This window comes from Manis javanica, chromosome 12 (assembly GCF_040802235.1).
Source record: "Manis javanica isolate MJ-LG chromosome 12, MJ_LKY, whole genome shotgun sequence".
NCBI classification, from domain to species: Eukaryota; Metazoa; Chordata; class Mammalia; order Pholidota; family Manidae; genus Manis; species Manis javanica.
In genome coordinates, this window is record NC_133167.1 from 38,598,833 (window position 1) to 38,619,737 (window position 20,905).

Sequence of the window (20,905 nt, forward strand, 5' to 3'; positions counted from 1 at the left end):
ACTTCTCAGTGTCTACAAGGCTACTGCTATTTGTTTGTCTTGTTTTGTTTTGTTTTTTCCATAAATAAATGATATTATATGGTATTTGTATTTCTCTACCTGACTAATTTCACTTAGCATAATACCCTCTAGGTCCATCCATGTTCTTGGAACTGGCAGGATTTCTTCTTTTTTTTAATGGCTGGATAATATTCTATTGTGTATATGTACCACATCTTTATCCATTTATCTATTGATGGACATTTCATTTGCTTTCATATCTTGGCTATTATAATTAATGCAGCTATAAACATAGGGGTGCATATATCTTTCAAATCAGGGATTTTGTTTTCTTAGGGTGAGTTCCTAGTAGTGGAATTACTGGGTTATATGGTACTTCTCTTTTTAATTTTTTTGAGGAACCTCCCTGTGCATTCCACAGTGGCTGCTCCAGTTTACATTCCCATCAACAGTATAGGAAGGTTCCTCTGTTGCCTTAATTTTAGATAATTCGTTTTTACTGTATGATGGGCCTATGCTTGTTTTCTGCTTTGCTTTGTTTTGTTTTTAAATTATCAGTGTATGAATCTACCTTTTTTTCATCTTCAGTTTTAGCACTGAGCTAGAATTGCCCAATAATATTCTCTTGGGTTATCTTACACAGTGAAAAATACCTGTTACAGTATGTTTTAATATAAAGTTACTAAAGTACTCTAAATCTATTTAATGCTTTCACAAATAAGAATTTTGAGTGATTGAATATTGCACTTTAACTAAGGAAGTGATTTTTCTCCTCACCTTTTAAGAATATAGTTCTGAGTCATTTCAATGGCAGGAAGTCTTTATCTTTCATGTGTTACAGTGGAAAATGGCTAAAATCTGTAAGAAGCCCTGGGTAATCAAGTTTAATATATTCCTATTATAAATTCCTATCAAAAAGCTTTATTTGTAAAAGATATCTATGTATTACAGGTTATTTTCAAAAAATATTTAGAATATTTTTATTTCTTTTTCTGCAAATCTTCTTAAAATACTCTTTTACTTAATTTGTTTTATTAATTTCCTTGCAGTGTTTGAACGTCACTCAGTTGTTAAAATACTATGGTCATGGTGCCAACTCTCCAATCTCACCTGATCTATTTACATACCTTTGCCCTGCTTTGTTATATCAGATCGACAGCAGACTTTGTATTGAACATTTTGACAGACTTTTAGTTGAAGATTTAAATAAGGATAAAAATCAGGTTCCTGAAGATAAAGCAAACATAAGGGCCTCAGGTAAGAGAGATTTGTTTTTTCTCCTCAAAATAGGCTCTCTATTTTTTTAATGTAGTTGAATTGGAAAGTAATTCAGATTTATTGTGTTCTTTTTGGTGACTTTCAATATGTTTTAATGATGCTTAAAATGGGGTATATTTAAAAAAGATTGGGGGAGGACAAGAGGCATAATACATTTTATCTCCTCCAGCATTACAGAGGAAAATTTTTCTATAGAGCGAGAACTAGATTTAAAAGGATATATAGGTTTGTGAAACATGGATCCTTCTTTGGGCAAATGTAAATAATGGGCCCCTAATTAAAGTTACTGGGTGTTACAATTACTTTTAGCAGGGTTGAGGGCCTTGGTGAAAGGCTAAGGTTTTTAAATTTTTAAGGAAGTAAAAGGGAAAGGCAGTGTGGTTAAACTCTAGAAATGTCTCAGAAATGCAGTGATCAGCACATGAGCGTCCTCACGGGCCTGCTTCTACAGAGCCCCAGCTAAGGTCAAACCAAAACCATTTTTACACTTTTCTTTAGGCTATTTTTCATCGTATTCAGTTGACTAGATAACTGCAACTTGATGTTAACAGGTACTTCCCATTTAATATTCCCAAAATAGCTTCCTCACACAGTTTGTTCCTGTTTCTGAATCCCAAAAAACATTACGATTCATTTTTTTAATAAAATTTGAAAACCTTTGCCTTTTTTTTCTTACATCGTTTGTTTTCATTTCCTTTTTTCCCTTTGTATAATGAGTCATCAAGTACAATGGAATCTTCTCTTAAATATCTTCTATCCCTGTCCATTCTGTCTTTAACTTCAGTTCAGGTCCTTATTGGTTCTTTATTGAATTGTTGAAATAACTTCATAAACTCCCCTACCTGTGTTCTTACCCCCTTGTAAGGTCATCCTGAGCACTTGTGCTAGACCTATCTTTCTAAATGCAGATGAGATTTCTGACAGTTTTTTTCTTTTTAATGATAGCTAACATTTAGTTAATACATTATGTTTTTAATTATTAACAAACATGTTGCAAACATTATTCTAAATTCATTTATTTGTCACAACAGTCCTTTGAGATAATAACTTTCCCAAGGTCTAAGAGCTAGTAAGTTAGATAGGTATTAGGATTCAAGCCTTGGAAGTTTAACCATTTTGCTATCCATGTGCTGTGTTTTACATGCTTTATGTTCCCCACTAAACTTTAACAATAATAAATTATTATAAGAGAGCTAGTATGTTTTTGTCTTTACAGCTAAGGAAGCTGAGGTAAAGAAAAGTTCAGTAGCTTTCCCACAGTTCCCAGCCTAATAAATGAAGGAGCCCACGAACCCTAAAATTTAAGTCTGTTAGTTTATCAGTATGCTATTATTTTTGAAATTTATTTAATTCTGGTATCATCTTTATGGTTTTTGCCATATATCTTTACACTATTTAATATTTTTCATTAGTTCTCTAGTATTTTTCTTTACATCTTTTATATTACAAGCAATAATATCTGTGAGAGCATGGATGTGATGTGATGTGCTAGTTATATTTTTTCCTTAATATATTTTAGAAAACTGCATTATGCTATATTGTTCAAAGTTCAAAGTCCTTTACTTGACCAACAAGCTTTCTAGAATGTAATCCCTGCTTACCTACCTTTTCATCCTTACCCCACTATTCATTTCTTTTTTCTTAGCTATAACCATAACAAATTCCTGATAATAGATGATGCTGTTTTCCCCTCTGTCTTCTCTGCCTTTTTGCATTCTCTTTGACCAACTGACTTCTATGATTTCATCCAGGAATAAGACCCTTTGGGACAATATCTCCATCACAGTACAGAGCATGGGGGATCATAAAAGTTCAATTAGTTAATCTCTTTTTGTTAGATTTCACTTGCTTAAAGGAAGTAACTGGAGCTCTCATCTTGGCATTTGTAGTGTCTTAAGTTGAAGGGTACTTTGGACAAAAAGTGCTCACGTATTGAATGAATTGCTTAATATTACTCAATAAGCTTTCAGGGATGACAATTGAACATTTTATTAATATATCAATTAGCCTAGTTTGTTTTGATAATATGGTGTTCTCAGAATGAGTGAGATTTTCATCATTGTGTGCAAAATCATGATGAATGTAATTCTGGTTGAAATGTCTAAGATGAGTGGTGCTGTTGCATTGTAATTGAAATGACTAAATTGCTGTGTATGAACATGGGCTAAAGAAGGAATTCTGGCAAGATAAAGGTTGAGAGGACGGAATGTAAAATTTTTTCATAGTGTAGGAATAAGGTAGAAATGTTTAAGAGTATCATATTGTAGTGTACATATAAAAGTTTTATTTGGGATAGAGATATTCATTAAAGCTTGTAAGAGTACCAGAAAAAGGAAAATGCGCTCAAAACATAACAAATTAAGCCTCTTAGGTACCTATCTATTTTTGGTTAATTTCTTTGTAATAGAAAAATAACTTTAGAATAGATAAATCAATCATAATAGCCTATTTATATTGAAACCCTACCATGTGCTGTTCTAAACACTTTTATAAGCATATTTAATATATTAAACCCATAAGATAAGCACTTTTATTTACTTCTACTTTTTTTGGAAAGGAGGCTTTGAGAAGTAAAGTAATTTGCCAAAGGTTAAAGTTGTCAGGTAGCAGAGCGATGATTCAAACTAGAGTATTCTCCGTCTAAAAAGTATAATTGTGACCACTGTGCTCTTCTCGTAAGCTGTCCTGTACTGCTTAAGTATGCTTTTTCTAGAATGTAAGTGGTGGGGAGGTAAGGAGAAGTATATTTAGTAGTGTTTGGACAGGTAATGCAGACAATAGGAAAGTGGTAGATGTTAATACTGGTATAAATAAGTATTGTTCTGTAACTATGCATTAGTCAGTACAGTAACAAAAAAATTCAAGAATAGTAGGTAGAAAAGCAGGGTTCAGTCTAGTAAGATCAGTAAAGGTAGATAAAGTGTCTACACACTAGATTTGAATTCTGATTTTTCAGTTAGATAAAATATGTCTGCTTTCCTGGCTTACTGCTCACTGATCTTTGTAGATGAGTAAATGCCCTGAGAGCCATAGTGTCTCTCAGAATGCTTATAAATTACCACTGTGGCAGGAGAAAGGGAAAGCTACATCTGAGATTATTTACTTAAAATACATTTGTTCTTAATAGGGAAAAATGGATACTGAGAAGATCGTTGCATCTAGAGTTAAAACTAGTGAAAACTAAATAGCTTCTTTTATTTTTAAAGCTTCTAGAAAGTTCTAGTTCTTTGTTTTCACATCAACTGTGGATTATCACTTGGAGTTGTCTGTTGTAATATTGACATATCTGTATATTTTAATGAAGCTGTTAATGCATGCTTGACTATAGTAATATTGAAAGTTATACTTAATTCAATCTGAAAAGCCTTAGGGGAAATTGTACTTGCTCTGAAAACAAATAATTACTAATAGTGAATATTGATTAGTTGTTTACAAGTGGTTATTGGCATTATCAGGAATGAAGCTTGCATTAATTATGTCCTGATAGATGTTAATAATTGTTAGAGAGAATGCCCTACCAGTAATTATTTTTAATGACTGCTGCATCATTAAGAAAGGTTAACTTGTTCTGTATAAATCTCCCATAGTGTCATAGCTGCTACCTCATTAACTGTTCAAAGGCTGCTGTAAACCAAATATGCTATATACTGTGTATGGTAGAAATCATTTGTTTCACAAGATTGGCTCGTTTAGTTATAGAGTTGACCCTAGCTTAATTACCAAGGGGGGCTGTGAATAGGCCTCTAAGCATTTTATGCCAATTAAAATGCTGAAAACTGTGTAGAAAACTGCCATCTTGCACATGCTTTCAACCAAGTTAATTAGAAAGTTTCCACAGATGGGCGCTTCTTTTTAAAGGAATGCATTTTCTTTCTCAATAATGAGAAAGGGAATTGGTGAATAACTAAGCTTGAAGACCTTTAACGTTTTAAGCAACCTAATTTGCAGAATAAGTGAAGCTTGTTTTAGACATTTAGCGTTTTTATTGTATGTGCTATCTTGGGTACAAATAAAGAAAACATTTGCTAGTTGTATTTAATACTTTGCATATTGTTTGGTTTAAATTTTATAATATATACCTTTTTTTGTCACTTTTCTATTTTTGTGTGCCTTATACTAAACAAATTGTGATTGGAAAGGCACAATAATTTGGTTAGAAATATGAAGAGTTTTATTACCTGAATTTTTTTCTGCACATAGAAAATTCTGATAGTTTACATAAACTTAAATGTAAATGCTATTAATTCTAAAAAAGTATTTACATAGCATGGGTATTTCAAGTATAGCAAATTCAAAAAACTTTATTTCTCATAGGTCAAAAGCATTGTCATTTTTCTTGATTTACAAGTTGTTAGGAAAAAGGCTATTATTTAAATTGTTCATGCTAGATAGTCAAAATTATTTTTTAAATTAACAATAAGCCACTATAAGAAAATGGGTCTATAATAACATACACTTATGGGAGTAGTAGGGCTGTTTTGCTAATGTAACAGTTGCAATGGAATAGTTGCAATCTATAGAAAGTAATCTGGAAATTCTCTTGATTTACAGAAATGGGAAATCTAACTCTTTACCCCTTATTTCTTGGCACCAGCAGAAGTGATAATTTATTTTAGGACATAAATACTTGAATTAACCTTACCCTTATATACATTTTTAGGTGACATTGAAATGAGTATAAGTATATTCTAATAATTTTACGTAATTACAAGATTGTATGTAGTAATCTTTTGTACCCGTCTATCCTGAGTAGCTCAAATTTTGGAAGATTGTCATTTGGATCAATAGTATTCCTTTTTTCTTTCAAGTTTAATTATACTTATTTTTCTTATAGATCCTCTTATGTCAAGCTACCCCTATGAGGTAAATACATAAGTGATAAATCACTTGGCCAAGAATTCTCTGAAAATAGTGATTTAGTGGAGAAAACACTAGATTAAGAGAGGACTTTGGGTTTAACCTTTACTTTGTTATTTCAGCCAGCTTTTTAACTGTTTATTACGGTAAAACATATGTAACAATACACCAAGGTACTTAAAAGTGTATGTGTGTGTGTGTGTATCAGCTTATTTTGGCGAGGCAGCTAAGTTCAATGTAAGACCATTTCATTGAACAGCTGGCTCCCAGTAGTATCATTCACATTGTATTCTGAGTAAATGGCACTTCCTCAAATACACAGTGAGAATGGTGCCCTTGAAGTTGGCTTATGCTATGAGCTTAGATTAATTCATGTAAGGCATTTTCTTTTGTGGGATTTTGTTTTCTTGTATTTTCTGAATTTTAGATGTCAAATGTCACAAATACCAAAGATTTTCTAATCATAAATTGGGCTTCTTTCAAGCATTTCTTTTCTTATTTTACAGATTAACTTTCTCAAGTGGATGAGAATGAGATACAATTATCAGCTGATACATAATAAAGTTGTACCTGCAAGTTTGTAATACGTGACATGTACCCATTTGTGCACACATGAACTCATATACCCTTTCACACACAGACATACGCCTAGCCATATGTGAAAACACTTGGCTAATATAACATCAGTGAATCTACCAGTGCTAGGTCTTCAGTTATAATGTATTTAACTTTCATGTTAGCATATTGGCAAATTGATTTTCACCAACCTCTGTTTTGGTTTATGTGTCATTTGTTAACTTGGTTTTTGACTAATGGACCAAAAGCCATTTGAGATTGTAAAGCATCTCAGAACACTACAAAATGTTTATGGCTTAATAGGTTCTCTCTTGGGCTTTTCACATTAAGGCAGCTTAATTAGAAGTTAGTATGAGAATTTTAGAAAGAAAATATTTGTTTAGGATAATATTGATTTTCAGAAACAGTTTTATGATTAGGAAATTCATTTTCTCTGAACTCTGATGATTATATTTTTATAAATATGCTTATTGGAATATATATATATATATATATTGGTTTAATAGGGACTTAAATTTTATAATCTTATAAACTCAAACTTAATAAACTTTATAAATAAAATCAAACCATAGATAATGCTAATATTTTATTAGTTTGTGGAATTATATTGTATAAATTGTTAATCATCTCGAATGTCTCTCCAGTATCAAGTTAATGGCATTCTATGTTAAGGTTTAGAAATGTAATTTCTATTGTAAATGTCTTCATAGACAAATCCAGAAATGAATGAATTCATATTCCCTAGTGTAGAATATAATGTAACCCTAGAAAAAAAGAATAAATCAGGTTAGTAAGATTTACTCAACCAGGTTTTGGCAAGTAGGGTTTTTAATTTAGCATCTTAATCTAGTTATATAAATTTTCTTGGGCATTGGGACATAGGAATAAAATAAATACTTTTATTGGGTAATTTCGGTGACTAATTCCAGTGCATTTTGGCCAAAATAATTCTGATTAATAAAAATTTCCAATAATATTTAAATTTGTGTAGTATATTTTGGATCTCTTCTGTAGCTTTGGCAATCTCCATCCATATATATTTACATTAGTGAGTATTGTACAATTATTCTACTATAGAGTATCTTGGAATATGAATTACTGGCTTTTCTTTTCAAGTAGTTTAGTGCTGTTTTTCTTAAAGTTCTTAATTTAAGTTGCTTTTAGATTGATTGTTTTGAGATAAATTGCTTCTAATGGATTATTGCTAGACTAGGAAAAATATATTTGGAAAGGGAGAGTTGTGTATTAATATCTGAGACATTTTATCTTCAGGTAAAATGTTACCAGGTTCAATTTGTCCCACTTAGTTATTAGTGTTTAGTCCCATAATACTGTAAGTACCTTTAGTCTCTTTTCTTTCCCATTAGTATGCCTGGAGTTAGAGAACTGAGGTAGTTTTTTTTTTTTTTTTTGATGATTTAAGGCAAGTACATATTTTATTGTATTTTATTTATTTATTTTTTCACGAGCAGTTAATATTTATTACAGTTAACAACGGTTAGTACTTATTAAGCATACAGTATGTGGGTGGTACTTTCGTCTGTTTAAGAGTTCTGTCTTGATTAATCCTGACAATTACCTTTTTTTTTTTTTGAAAGGGCATCTCTCAATCTCTTATATTTATTGATCATATGGTTGTTAACAACAATAAAATTCTGTATAGGGGACTCAATGCACAATCATTAATCAACCCCAAGCCTAATTCTCAACAGTCTCCAATCTTCTGAAACATAATGAACAAGTTCTTACATGGTGAACAAGTTCTTACATAGTGAATAAGTTCTTACATGGTGAACAGTTTAAGGGCAGTCATCACAGAAACTTCCGGTTTTGATCATGCATCATGAACTATAAACAATCAGGTCAAATATGATTATTCGTTTGATTTTTATACTTGATTTATATGTGAATCCCACATTTCTCCCTTATTATGATTATGATTATTATTATTATTTTATTTTATTTTTAATAAATTGCTGAAGTGGTAGGTAGATGCAAGATAAAGGTAGAAAACAGTTTAGTGCTGTAAGAGGGCAAATGTAGATGATCAGGTGTGTGACTATAGACTAAGTATTAATCTGAGCTAGACAAGGGCAACAAAACATCCACGGATACAGAAGATTTCTCTCAAAACAGGGGGAGTGAGGTTCCAAACTCAACTCTGTTGATCCCCAATTTCTCACCTGATGGGCCCCCCTGCGACTGTGCCTGTCTTAGGTTGTTCCTCCCTTGACGAATCTTACCTGTCTATGGCTAACCAGTCATCTTCCTGGGCCATACAGGGAAATGTAAAGTTGGTAAGTGAGAGAGAAGAAATATTGTTTGAAAAGGTTAGCTTTTTACTTCTTTGCAGATTTATGCCCTGTGGCTTCTATGCCCAGCATTTGTCTTGAGGTATCTTTACCACTTGGAAGAATTATGATACTTGGTAATTTCGATATGAGGCACAGATTCTACTTAAGGGTTGTAATTAGGAAGGAAGAAGAAAAGCTATAGAAGTAGAAGATGGAAGAAAACATGGGGAGATTGATTATTTCTTTGACATATCTTCTTGTAGAGTAACATAAGCATGCTTAGGTTTTAAACTACTAATTAATTTGCGTGTACACATTAACATAATAGGAATACAGCTACATAACCAAAGCAAACCTACAATTACCAGCCATATCCAGTGAAACCAAGAAAACCAGTTAGGCACCCTAGGCATTTGTGAAAACTTGTCAATGATATGATGGGTATTGTTTAACTCAATTTGAATATTTTGAGAAAAATCAGACAAATTAAAACAACACATTCCTGGGAACTGTTCACATCCCGTATGTTCTTTTAACAGTAGATAGTCTATAGTCACAGGATTTTGGAGCACTGCAACTTGTACTTCTCCTAATTCTTGGTTGAGTTCCGACAGTATAGATCCAGTCAAATTTGTTTGTTTTACTATATGCACAGGCCAGCTTAGATATCTCCTTCTTCGTTCCAATGGCAAGTCCAGGAACCGGTGGGATGAATGCAGCTACAACTGCAACAGCGCCAGGATCTTTGTTGAAGTTTTTTGATGATCATCTTCTGGAATGACTCTTCCAGAGGATGTTGATGTTGGAAGTTCTTCTTCATATCGTATCTTAATTTGTTTTCTGGGTAGCCAAATTAGGCTTTGATCCTCTGTATAAATACAAACAAACCCTTTGCCCACACTTTGATATGCCCTTTATACCATTGTAAAGAATTTATTGGAGATCACCACACAGGAACTGCTTTTTTTTTTTAAGAGAAAGGAATATTATCAGAAAAATGTACTTCCATAGCTGATCATCTGACACCCTTTAAATGATCAAAATGAAGGATATTTAAAGCATGCATCAATCGGTGATTTGCAGTTAGTTTTATCCTATCAGGGAGTAATCCCCCTTTTCTTTCTTTTTTTCTTTTTTTCTTTTTTTTTTTTTGTTATCATTAATCTGCAATTACATTATAATCTGCAATCTGAAGAATATTATGTTTACTAGGCTCTCCCCTATACCAGGTCCCCCCCCCCACAAACCCCTTTACAGTCACTGTCCATCAGCATAGCAAAATGTTGTAGAATCACTACTTGTTTTCTCTGTGTTGTACAGCCCTCCCCTTTCTCCCCCCCATTATGCATGCTAATCATAATACCCCCTTTTTTTCCCCCCCTTTATCTTTCCCTACCCACCCATCCTCCCCAGTCCCTTTCCCTTTGGTACCTGTTAGTCCATTCTTGGGTTCTGTGATTCTGCTGCTGTTTTGTTCCTTCAGTTTTTCCTTTGTTCTTATACTCCACAGATGAGTGAAATCATTTGGTATTTGTCTTTCTCCGCTTGGCTTATTTCACTGAGCATAATACCCTCTAGCTCCATCCATGTTGTTGCAAATGGTAGGATTTGTTTTCTTCTTATGGCTGAATAATATTCCATTGTGTATATGTACCACATCTTCTTTATCCATTCATCTACTGATGGACACTTAGGTTGCTTCCAATTCTTGGCTATTGTAAATAGTGCTGCGATAAACATAGGGGTGCATCTGTCTTTTTCAAACTTGAGTGCTGCGTTCTTAGGGTAAATTCCTAGGAGTGGAATTCCTGGGTCAAATGGTAAGTCTGTTTTGAGCATTTTGAGGAACCTCCATACTGCTTTCCATAATGGTTGAACTAATTTACATTCCCACCAGCAAGAACTGAGGTAGTTTTGACAAACCTGTATGGATTCAGTTGGCCAATAACTTTATTGGCTCCCTGATGTCATATATATCTATGGCCACTTTTCTCCAACCTGTTTCCTATTGTTACTGCCTGTGTATGGGGATCAAACAGATAAAGTATTTTGGTCATTGTTATTAAATCAACCTTAAGCCTTATTTGACTTCATATATTTCTTTTTTCTAAAATAAGGTTTTGACCTTCATTTTCTGTGACGGATAGTCCCAGTCATTAGTTGGGGGAATCTCCCTGTTGCCCTTTGGTTCCACTAACCAGGATGTTGCTTTATAATGAATCTTTCTCTGACCCTGGTTCCTTAGGAATTGAGTTTCTGTTCCTCCTTGCCTCCAAATCCTTGCAAGAATTGAAACCACTGAATCCAAACTCTGTATTTCCATCTTCTTTTGACCCTTTAGATCCTCCATGTTTATATCAGAGTAATTATCTGTTAGATAAAGGATAAAGCACAGAGCTTCCATTAGTCATAGATGACTTACTGGTTCCAATTGTGTGAGTTAATTTAGCTAACGAGAAGCCATAGTACTAATGTTATTGGATACTGTGGCTAAAATGTCCAGAGGATGAACACAGTTTTATTGATAAAGTTCACATAGTAGGTCAGGTCAGTTAAAGTTTCATTTTCTACCTATCCTTACTTCTCTTTGAAAATTTTAAGTTACCTTGTTAAAGAAATGCATTTTTCCTTTGTTCTCTTATCACAACACTTAACATAAAATATTTCAGCAGTTTAATAGTCCTGTTAGTTTGATTATAAAAATAGCATTTTAGATCAAAACCCAGCCTTGTTCTTGTGTTAGCTCCGATTGTCCTGAACTCTTTCATTTTGTTTTCTCATGATTGTGAAATGTACAACTTCAGCTTGACTGTTCACCTTTTGGGTTTGTTTCATTAAAATAGAAGCAGTCTATGTAAAAAAAATGCATACATTTTACAAAGTTCGCATTCTACAGTGAAATTTTCATAGATATTAAAATAAGCAGAATTTTAAAACATTTGTATTTCATTTTAGGCCATTTATAGAAAGTGATTTCACATTTTAAATGAACTGGCATTTATTTCTGGTATCTAGTCTAATTTATAAACAGCCTAATAAAGAAATGTGCACAGAACTCCCCTTTTCCACCACACTTAACATGATTCACAAGTTATATTTTTAAGTTTTCTCTGTGTTCTGACCTAATTTAAAAATTGTATATTTTTATATAATTACATAAATTAAAAATTATTTGTAAAAAGTAGTAAATTCTACAGAAAGCCAAATTGGAGGAAAAGGGGCAGAGTTGGATGTGGAGAACAAATGACATCTAGGGTAATAGGACTGAATTATCCTCTGTAAAAATAAGAAATGAAATACAAGAAAGCTACCAGTACTTAAGGCTTTTTTTGTATCTCATGTGAGTATATTTCCATTTTGGCTGGTATGTTGTTTCTTAAACTTTGTATTAGAAAGATTTACAAAAATTATGGTGCATTAGATACTAGGTTTCCTTTAATGCTCACAGAAGAGTTTTATAATTATATTCTCTAAATATTTCATTGCTGTGGCTCTGCCTTTAGAATTGGTAAAATTTTATTTACAGTCTAAATATTAAAGAGTGAACCACAGCCTTAAGTCATTTTAAATCCATGTTTCTAATAAAATGGGCCACTGAAGATACTATTTATAACAGTCTCAGTTTAATTTTTTTTTAAGTATTCAGGTTGGTTATTTTGTTTTTCATCATAAGAAGTTTCAAAATACAAAACTTAAAAACAGTCTGGGTAAGATAATCTGTCTTCCATGACTCATTTACATTATGTTTATTCTTCCTTAGAGATCTTGTGGTTTATATTGCCATACTAATGTTGACTATTTCTTTTCTACAGCATGGATTTGTGGAATCATTTCTATCACTGTCATTAGCCTGCTTTCCTTGCTAGGCGTGATCTTGGTCCCCATCATTAACCAAGGATGCTTCAAATTCCTTCTCACATTCCTTGTTGCACTAGCTGTAGGAACAATGAGCGGGGATGCCCTTCTTCATCTACTGCCCCATGTAAGAAATCTTTTTAATCTTTAAAAAAGTTAAAACTAAATATATTCAAGCTAAAAGTATCCTTAATTAGCAAGCTATAGCACACTAGTATTTGTGTTATTTGCTTATAGGATTAAGAGCTTTTTCTATTTGCATAGTCTTAATAGCAATGTTTTTGAAATAAATTGAATCATTAGGCTTTAAACCAACAACAAAAACTAGTGTTAGTTTTACTTTCACCTGTCACAGTATATACACACCAAGTCACCACGATGTATACTTTAAATATCTTATAATTTTATGTCAGTTATACTTCAGCAGATTGAAATTTAAAAGAGCAATTTGTCCTACTAGCAGTTCTGAAAATTAATACCTAAAAATCAATAAGTGACATGTTTTCATCTGTATGATATATCAAAAAAAGCCTTTAGAAGAAATGTATAAGGGGTCTGTTAACAATTGTGCTCTAGCCAGTATATCACAGGTATTTTTATTTCAGCAGCAATTGGCAGACATACTCAGTTAACTGTTTTAGGTATTTGCTCTTTACACATGGGGCCATTTATCTTTTCACCTGCCATACCACCTGTTTTCTTCCATTTGGGACACTACCAATGATATGATCATAAGCCTACACTCCTAGTACCTTGCTTGTCAACTTTCTAAATCTATTTGTTGTCAATTAAGAGTATTTGATCTGGCCTCGTTTTTACTTCAAATTATAAAAACAGTGGAGCCTTTTCTTTTCCAAATGTAAAATTACAAGTTTGAATATTTTAAAATATTTGCACCCCCTTTCTGCTGCATTTGACAGACAGAATTGTATTTGTGTATTCTTCTTCTTCCCTTCTGCACTCCTGGTATTGAGATTTCTAGATCTACTACCTACAAAAATGTATGGCATTACCTTATAAAATGTGAATTAATGAATCTTTAAACTGTCAATGAAAGCTTTTTGTTGATTTTAACTTATATTTTATTGACTTGAAGTTGATTCATTATATGTTACTTATCCCCCTTTGTTCCCAACCCTTGCTTGCCCTTTGTACCAGCCATCAGGAATAGTAATAGTTTATTTCAGAACTGGGCATAATAAGGACAGTTGAAGTGAGAATAATGTTTAAGTATGTTTAACTTACTTTTTTCCAGGGGAGTATTAATTAAATAAAGCTATTACCTTTTTCAATGGTCCTACCTCCTTTGAGAAGTTTAGGAACCTCTTCTCTTGACTACTAGCATATGGGGGAAGAATACAAATCAATGTTACGAGGAGGGAAAACACTGAAGACTGGTTCTCTGACTTCTAAGTTCTCTAAGATTAACATCGTGAAACTTGTATGTTTTACAATTTAAAAATAACTTCATTTTTGTACTTACATTTATTTTTGCTAAAGCTTTAAATATAGAATACTAAGCATATTTCAGCATATGCTTTGCTAATGTTTGACAGTGTATGCAGAGGTAGCATCTTATCACTCAAATTTATAAGAGAGTGATATTATAAAAATATGACCAGTTTTTTAAAAAGCCATAAGTAGTGACCTACTGGTGAATTAGTTTGTTTTATTTTTGCTAAATATTAGGCATTTATCTGGGTCATGTTCCCTTCAGTTTACAAAGGACCTGTTATCTTTCTACCCGTTTGATTCTCTCACTATAGTATGTATCTTAACCCCTCTAGGCCTTTGAGTTTGCAGTCTTGATGTTTTACAGTTACCATGAAGTGCTACTCTAGGCCACTGAGTATAGCAAAATTAAGTGGAAGATTACATGTATTTTAAGTGAAAGAATATTTAAGGGAGTACTTTAAAAACTGGAGAGCATTTTTTTGTGTCCTCTAGGAAATTATAATGTAAAATTTTAAAATAGCATTTTAATTACTTGTTTAGAATTTTCCTTTATTCTTATTAATAGTCTCAAGGTGGACATGATCACAGTCATCAGCATGCACACGGGCATGGACATTCTCATGGACATGAATCTAAGAAGTTTTTGGAAGAACATGATGCTGTATTGAAAGGACTTGTGGCTCTAGGAGGCATTTACCTGTTATTTATCATTGAACACTGCCTTAGAATGTTTAAGCACTACAAACAACAAAGAGTAAGTGTTTTTTAATTGTGTATTTCATTTACTTAGGTGTAAAACTCAGAAACCATCATTTTCTGGGCATATGCTTAATTATGGTGTTGGTGTATATTAAATCTCTTTTAATAGGTTATCTTCCCAGGAAAAATTGGCTTTGATCTTTGCCATGTTTTTGCTACAACATTTATTTTGGCATTTATAATTAAGATAGAGCTCTTTTTGTTTCAGTTATTTTGTGGTTCATTTTATCTAGTTGACTTAAATAGGATAGAAAAAGCTATTGGCCAATTTTTACTTATTATAAAAATGCAAAAATGTATAGTTGGGAGCAAGCTCATCATCAGTCTTCTTAGTTAACATTTTCAAGGCTTTCATTGTTACAGCTTAAAGAAAATGTTTTCACACAACACACTTGAATTTCTTAATCAGAAATGCCTTGCCAGTGGTAGAAGTACTAGTGGTAAGAATAATTAGATTCAGGGAGCTTTGTAGGAAGAAAATCTAATGAAATGCAGGAAATGGTGACTCATCTCAGGAGTGTCGAACCTCTTGGGAAATGTTACTTAGACTGTTGGTTAAATACCCTGCTTACCATGAAATGTCTGTGTTTCATGTCACATTTGTCAGAAGGAGACAAATATCTAAAATAATTTTCCCCTAAGTTAAGGGCCTCTACCATTCATTATGATTTACTTCCCTCCCTGTTCACATTGGGTGATACCTATCTGTCTCTAAAGTGCTATCTTGAGTGCATCTCATTAACGTGTTTGTGAACCTAATGCTGATTATATATTTTCAAATCAGGAGAAGATTTTTAGAAAGGTTGTCACAAAAAGAGTTAGAAAATTCTTAGTTTTTTTAGTGAAGTACAAATATTAAAAAATATACTTTCTTTTTCTTTTAAAACATGAGGTAGTCATGATCATAGAATATACATTCCACATTTACAATTCTTATGCTATTTTACATATATATTTTGTTTATATTTTGCATATATCCCCTTGAGGGGATGATGTTCTAAGTAGTGTTATAAAATACAGTTTAGAACAGAGCCCTGAATTGGGATCAGGAGTTATTTTAGTTCTTGCCCAGCTACAAACTATCTGTGGAACTATGACTCATGCCTCATGATTTCCAGTGACTATCTATATCTTTGAAAATAAATCCTGTTTATCTGATTTTTGTATCATATACAAGCACTGTATTTAATTTTAATTGCCATGTTTTAGTCAGGGTATCATCATATTTAATATGTCAAGATTGTGTGTCCAGTGAGGTACTATCTGAGGAATGGTAAAAGGAACTGGGAAGGGTCAACTTAGACAAAAGTAATTTAGATCAGTATTTGGTTTCTGAACAGTCATGTAGATGGGTGAAGAACAGAATTTGGTGGGAGGGATGCCAAGGTGTAAGGGTGGCTGAAGGGAAATGAGTTAGCAAAGGTGATTACTGCGGATAAGCTAGATGAGAGGTGACGGGGCTTTGAATATTGCCATGGCATGAAGAATGGGGAAGGGAATATAACTTAGAGAAGTATTTAAATGAGAGAATCAATAAGAAGACTTGATAACTGATGAGATGTAATAAAAGAACTTAGAGTCTGTCTCTGTTAGTACCTAATTTAGAACACAATTACATATTGAAAAGTATATAAAGAAGTTTTGGAGTTACTGTGAAACCCTAATTTTCTTCAGTTACATGCACCTACTAACATTGAAGCAACAAATATTAAGTATTTAATATGTACAAAATATCAGAGACTGTATAATTTACAGATAAATATAAAATGTGCTTCAGGAGATAGAATAAACAGATTTTTAAAACTAATGGTGATCTCTTTGAAGCTAAGCTTACTGGCAAAATTAAACACATTTATTTTTGTAAAGTAAGCTATTGTAGGAGAATAGAGTCCCCAGAACATGGTATCTTTTTTATGAATTTGAAATTGTGGGAAGTAAAAACTTGTACATATTTGGTGGAGGGGTCTTCAAGTACATGAAAGGAATCTGGGCAGGTAAATCAGTACATGTCCTTCATGATAAATAGAACTGTAAATAATCTGATAAAGTATACGGCAGTTTTTGAAGAAAGTGATTTAATGATACGTAAATAAAACATTTGACTCTGTAGAAGATCAACTATTGGAAGGAAGCTTTCAGCATAGGTTAAATAATACACCAGATGCTGACTGGTTTCAGCAAGTTGGGGTTTTGAGGGTAATGATTTGGCAAGTGTTTAGGAGAGTGGACAATCAGAACCAAAGTGATTAAGCAAAATCCTGGCTGGTGTTCCCATTTTCTTTTTTTCTTCTTATATCCGTCTCATTGACTTTTATACTATTACTGGCTCCTCCTCTGTTTTTCCTTCTTGATTCATGACTGGTTCCATTTTTTTATTTTCAGTTGTCTCTGTACTGTATTCTTTTGAACCTTTTCTATTTTTCCAGTTTCTGTTACCTACTGTTGGAGAAGAACAACCTAAAATGTAATGGCTTGTAACAATTTATTATTTTTCCTAATTCTGTCAGAAATTTAGGCAGAATTCAGCTGGGCAGTTCTTTTGCTCCACTTGGCATCAGATAGAGTCACTCATTCTACTACATTGTGAACTAGGCTGACATGGGTTGACATGGACAGAGCAGGGCTGGAAGGTTCAGGAACGTTTCACCCAATGTCTGCCTCTTGGTACTTCTCCACATGGCTTTTCTTTAGAGTCCAGACTGAGTGTCATCATAACAGTGGCTAGTTTCCGCAGGCAAAAGCAAATGGTGCCAGGCCTCTTCCAGACTAGTCACAGAACTGGCACGGTATCACTTCTGTTGCATTCTATTGGTCAAAGCAAGTTCAAAAAGCCAGCCAGAATTCAGGGCCAGGGGAGAGGTTCCACCTCATCAGGGAGGGAAGAAATTGATGATGGCCATTTTTGGAGACTCTACCATACACTCAACTGGCTGAAACAAGCTTACTTATGCAGCAGTTGGAAGACAAACTCTGAAACATAGTTCATATCCTGTAAGCAAACACAACAGAAGAATCCCGTCAGTCAGTATGCATTCCCAGAGAATACTTTTATTTTCACACTGTTCTAATACCCTTGATATTTTGCTGTCTTAGGTTAACAAATTAGAAGTAGACATTTTAAGTTGGAAGAGGTGTTAGTGGGTTACGTTAGTAAAAGAACAAAGCATACTATTAAGAGATAAGATAGGAAAATTCAGACCTAAACAGTGAAATAGAATAATTAGAATTTATTAGTAATTGAGGATAGATTAGATGAGAAATAAAATTTGTCTTTATTGCAAAACTATAAAAAATCAGTTATTGATAGGTTTTCATATGTCACCTCATTTAATCCTCATAAGAATCTATCCTTTTTATCTTAACAGATGAGTATTGATATTATATTCAGTAAGTTAAACTTGTCCAAGTCTCAGAAGTAAATTGCAGATTAGAGATTTTAACTCAAGTTTGACTCTGTCCATTTTATCACATATAGGGAAATATGAGATTGCCTTAAACACAAAATGAAATTCAAAGGAATAAACTTTAATCTTTTGGAACTTTGTATTCCTGCACATTATTAAGTGATAATATTCCTGCACATACTTAATAATATACTACTATGTAACCTATTCTTAAATTTGAAGTAGAGCAATTGAACCCTTTCATTGGGTATTTGATAAAAAACAGTAACATAAAAATTTTGCTGGATTTTTCCATCTGGTTAGACACCCCCCTTGATTAACCTCTAAATTTTTTTCTCCTTTTCTAAATAATTTATTTATAGTACCACTGGTTATCCCAGTAGATGTTAACAAGGAAATATTGTTGCTAATTATGGTTGCTGATTTGGTATTAATATCAGATTTTTTTTTCAGGGAAAACAGAAATGGTTTATGAAGCAGAGCACAGAAGAATCAACTATTGGAAGGAAACTTTCAGATCATAAGTTAAATAATACACCAGATGCTGACTGGCTTCAGCTCAAGCCTCTTGCTGGTAGATAACAGTTTTGACTAAAGAGAAACTTTTAAGACATAAAAATTGAAGTATTGTTTCTAAACTTTGTGTTGTTGAAATTTCTTGTCTTTGTGGCTTCTCTAGTATTAGTTTCTAAGTTGTGTTTCCTTAAATGTGAGTGTTTTAATTGCAATTTTGTTAGTGTTTTTGTTTATTTAAACCATATTTAAACTGGAGTGTGGGACCAATTACATTACAGGGCAAGGAACATATTATACTTAATACTTTATGGGAAAAAGAATAAAACAAACAGAAAGACTTCTTAAGTGGTGGATTAGTGCTAATTTTTTTTCTTGGCAATGCAAAATCTTTGTGCCCTCCACATGTAATTGGTTTCATATAGATAAAGGAGAATCAGCATTTTGTGTTTAAAGAATCGTCTTCTGTACTAAAATCTCTGCTCATCCATCCATGTGTTCTGTTGCCTGATAGATATAATGAGGTAGTTTACAGTTTTCAGGGAAACATTTAAAAAATTTTAACCTAATTTCCTTCCTTTATGTTTGAACTGATGTTTCCTCTGAGTGTGCCAATTACTTGTTGCAGAAAAGGGGCAGCCTAGATTCTTAATTGTATAGACTCTGTCCCAAAATAAATTTGGGAAGTATTAGGTTCTTTGTCACATAATAAATAGCTTTTGAAAACTAGGTGAGGTCAACCTCAATTTAAAAAAGGAACTTACTAGATGTTGTTTTCACTTAATACGGGTTTCTCAACTTCATTATAATAATGACCTAAATAGCATTGTCAGATAGGTGGAGCATTAGAGGATGCAAATTACTTAAATTTTGTCTTTTCTTAAATGATAAGAGGAGGTTAGTGAGTAAACTTTAGGTTTCCTTCTTTCTCTGAAAGATAATGGATCTGTTTGTTATCCTGTACAAGCTGCAGTACTAGCTACCCTCTGATTGCCATCAGCTGTTCCTGATGTGTTCCTTACGTCTCACAGTGACTTCATGCTCACCCGTTTTTCTCCTAGCTTTGCCTACTATTGGTTTCAGTTTCCATTTACCTCATCTGGTTCATCTTTTTTTTTTTTTTTCACATGAAGAGTATTATGTTTACTAGGGTCCCCCCTTCCCCAAATCCCCCCGACAAACCCCATTACAGTACTGTCCATCAGCGTAGTAAGATGCTATAGAATCACTACTTGTCTTCTCTGTGTTGCACAGCCCTCCCCATGCCCCCCGCACATTATACATGCTAATCGTGATGTCCCCTTTCTTTTTCCCCACCCTTATCCCTCCCTTTCTCCCCAGTCCCTTTCCCTTTGGTAACTGTTAGTCCATTCTTAGGTTCTATGATTCTGCTGCTGTTTTGTTCCTTTGGGTTTGAGGTGAGTCTCTTGTAAGCAGCATACAGATGGGTCTTGCTTTTTTATCCATTCTATTATTCTGTATCTTTTGATTGGTGCATTCAGTCCATTTACATTTAGGGTGATTATTGAAGGAGATGTACTTATTGCCATTGCAGGCTTTAGATTTGTGGTTGCCAAAGGTTCAAAGTTAGCTTCTTTAGTATCTTACTTTCTAACTTAACTCACTTATTGAGCTATTTTAAACACTGTCTGGTCATTCTTTATTTTTCTCCCTTCTTATTCCTCCTCCTCTGTTCTTTATATGTTGGTTGTTTTATTCTGTGCTCTTTTGTGCTTCCTTTAACTGCTTTTATGGGTAGTTGATTTTATTTTTTGTCTTTAGTTAGTATTTTGTTGGTCTGCTTTCTTTGCTGTGATTTTATTTTCTCTGGTGACATCTATTTAGTTTTAGAAGTGCTCCCATCTAGAGCAGTCCCTCTAAAATACACTGTAGAGGTGGTTTGTGGGAGGCAAA

At 33.3% G+C, this 20,905-nt stretch overlaps 1 protein-coding gene across 5 annotated transcripts in view; it reads left to right on the plus strand.

The window, feature by feature from the left end:
* Positions 1 to 20,905, plus strand: part of SLC39A10 (solute carrier family 39 member 10) — a 196,239-nt gene that overhangs the window by 149,117 nt on the left and 26,217 nt on the right. For all 5 annotated transcript variants that reach the window (XM_073218416.1, XM_073218417.1, XM_073218414.1 and 2 more), the window contains exons 3-6: positions 1,050 to 1,257; positions 12,818 to 12,987; positions 14,881 to 15,069; positions 18,932 to 19,052. In XM_073218416.1, the coding sequence (XP_073074517.1) occupies positions 1,050 to 1,257; positions 12,818 to 12,987; positions 14,881 to 15,069; positions 18,932 to 19,052 (688 nt within the window). The remainder of the gene's footprint in view (positions 1 to 1,049; positions 1,258 to 12,817; positions 12,988 to 14,880; positions 15,070 to 18,931; positions 19,053 to 20,905) is intronic.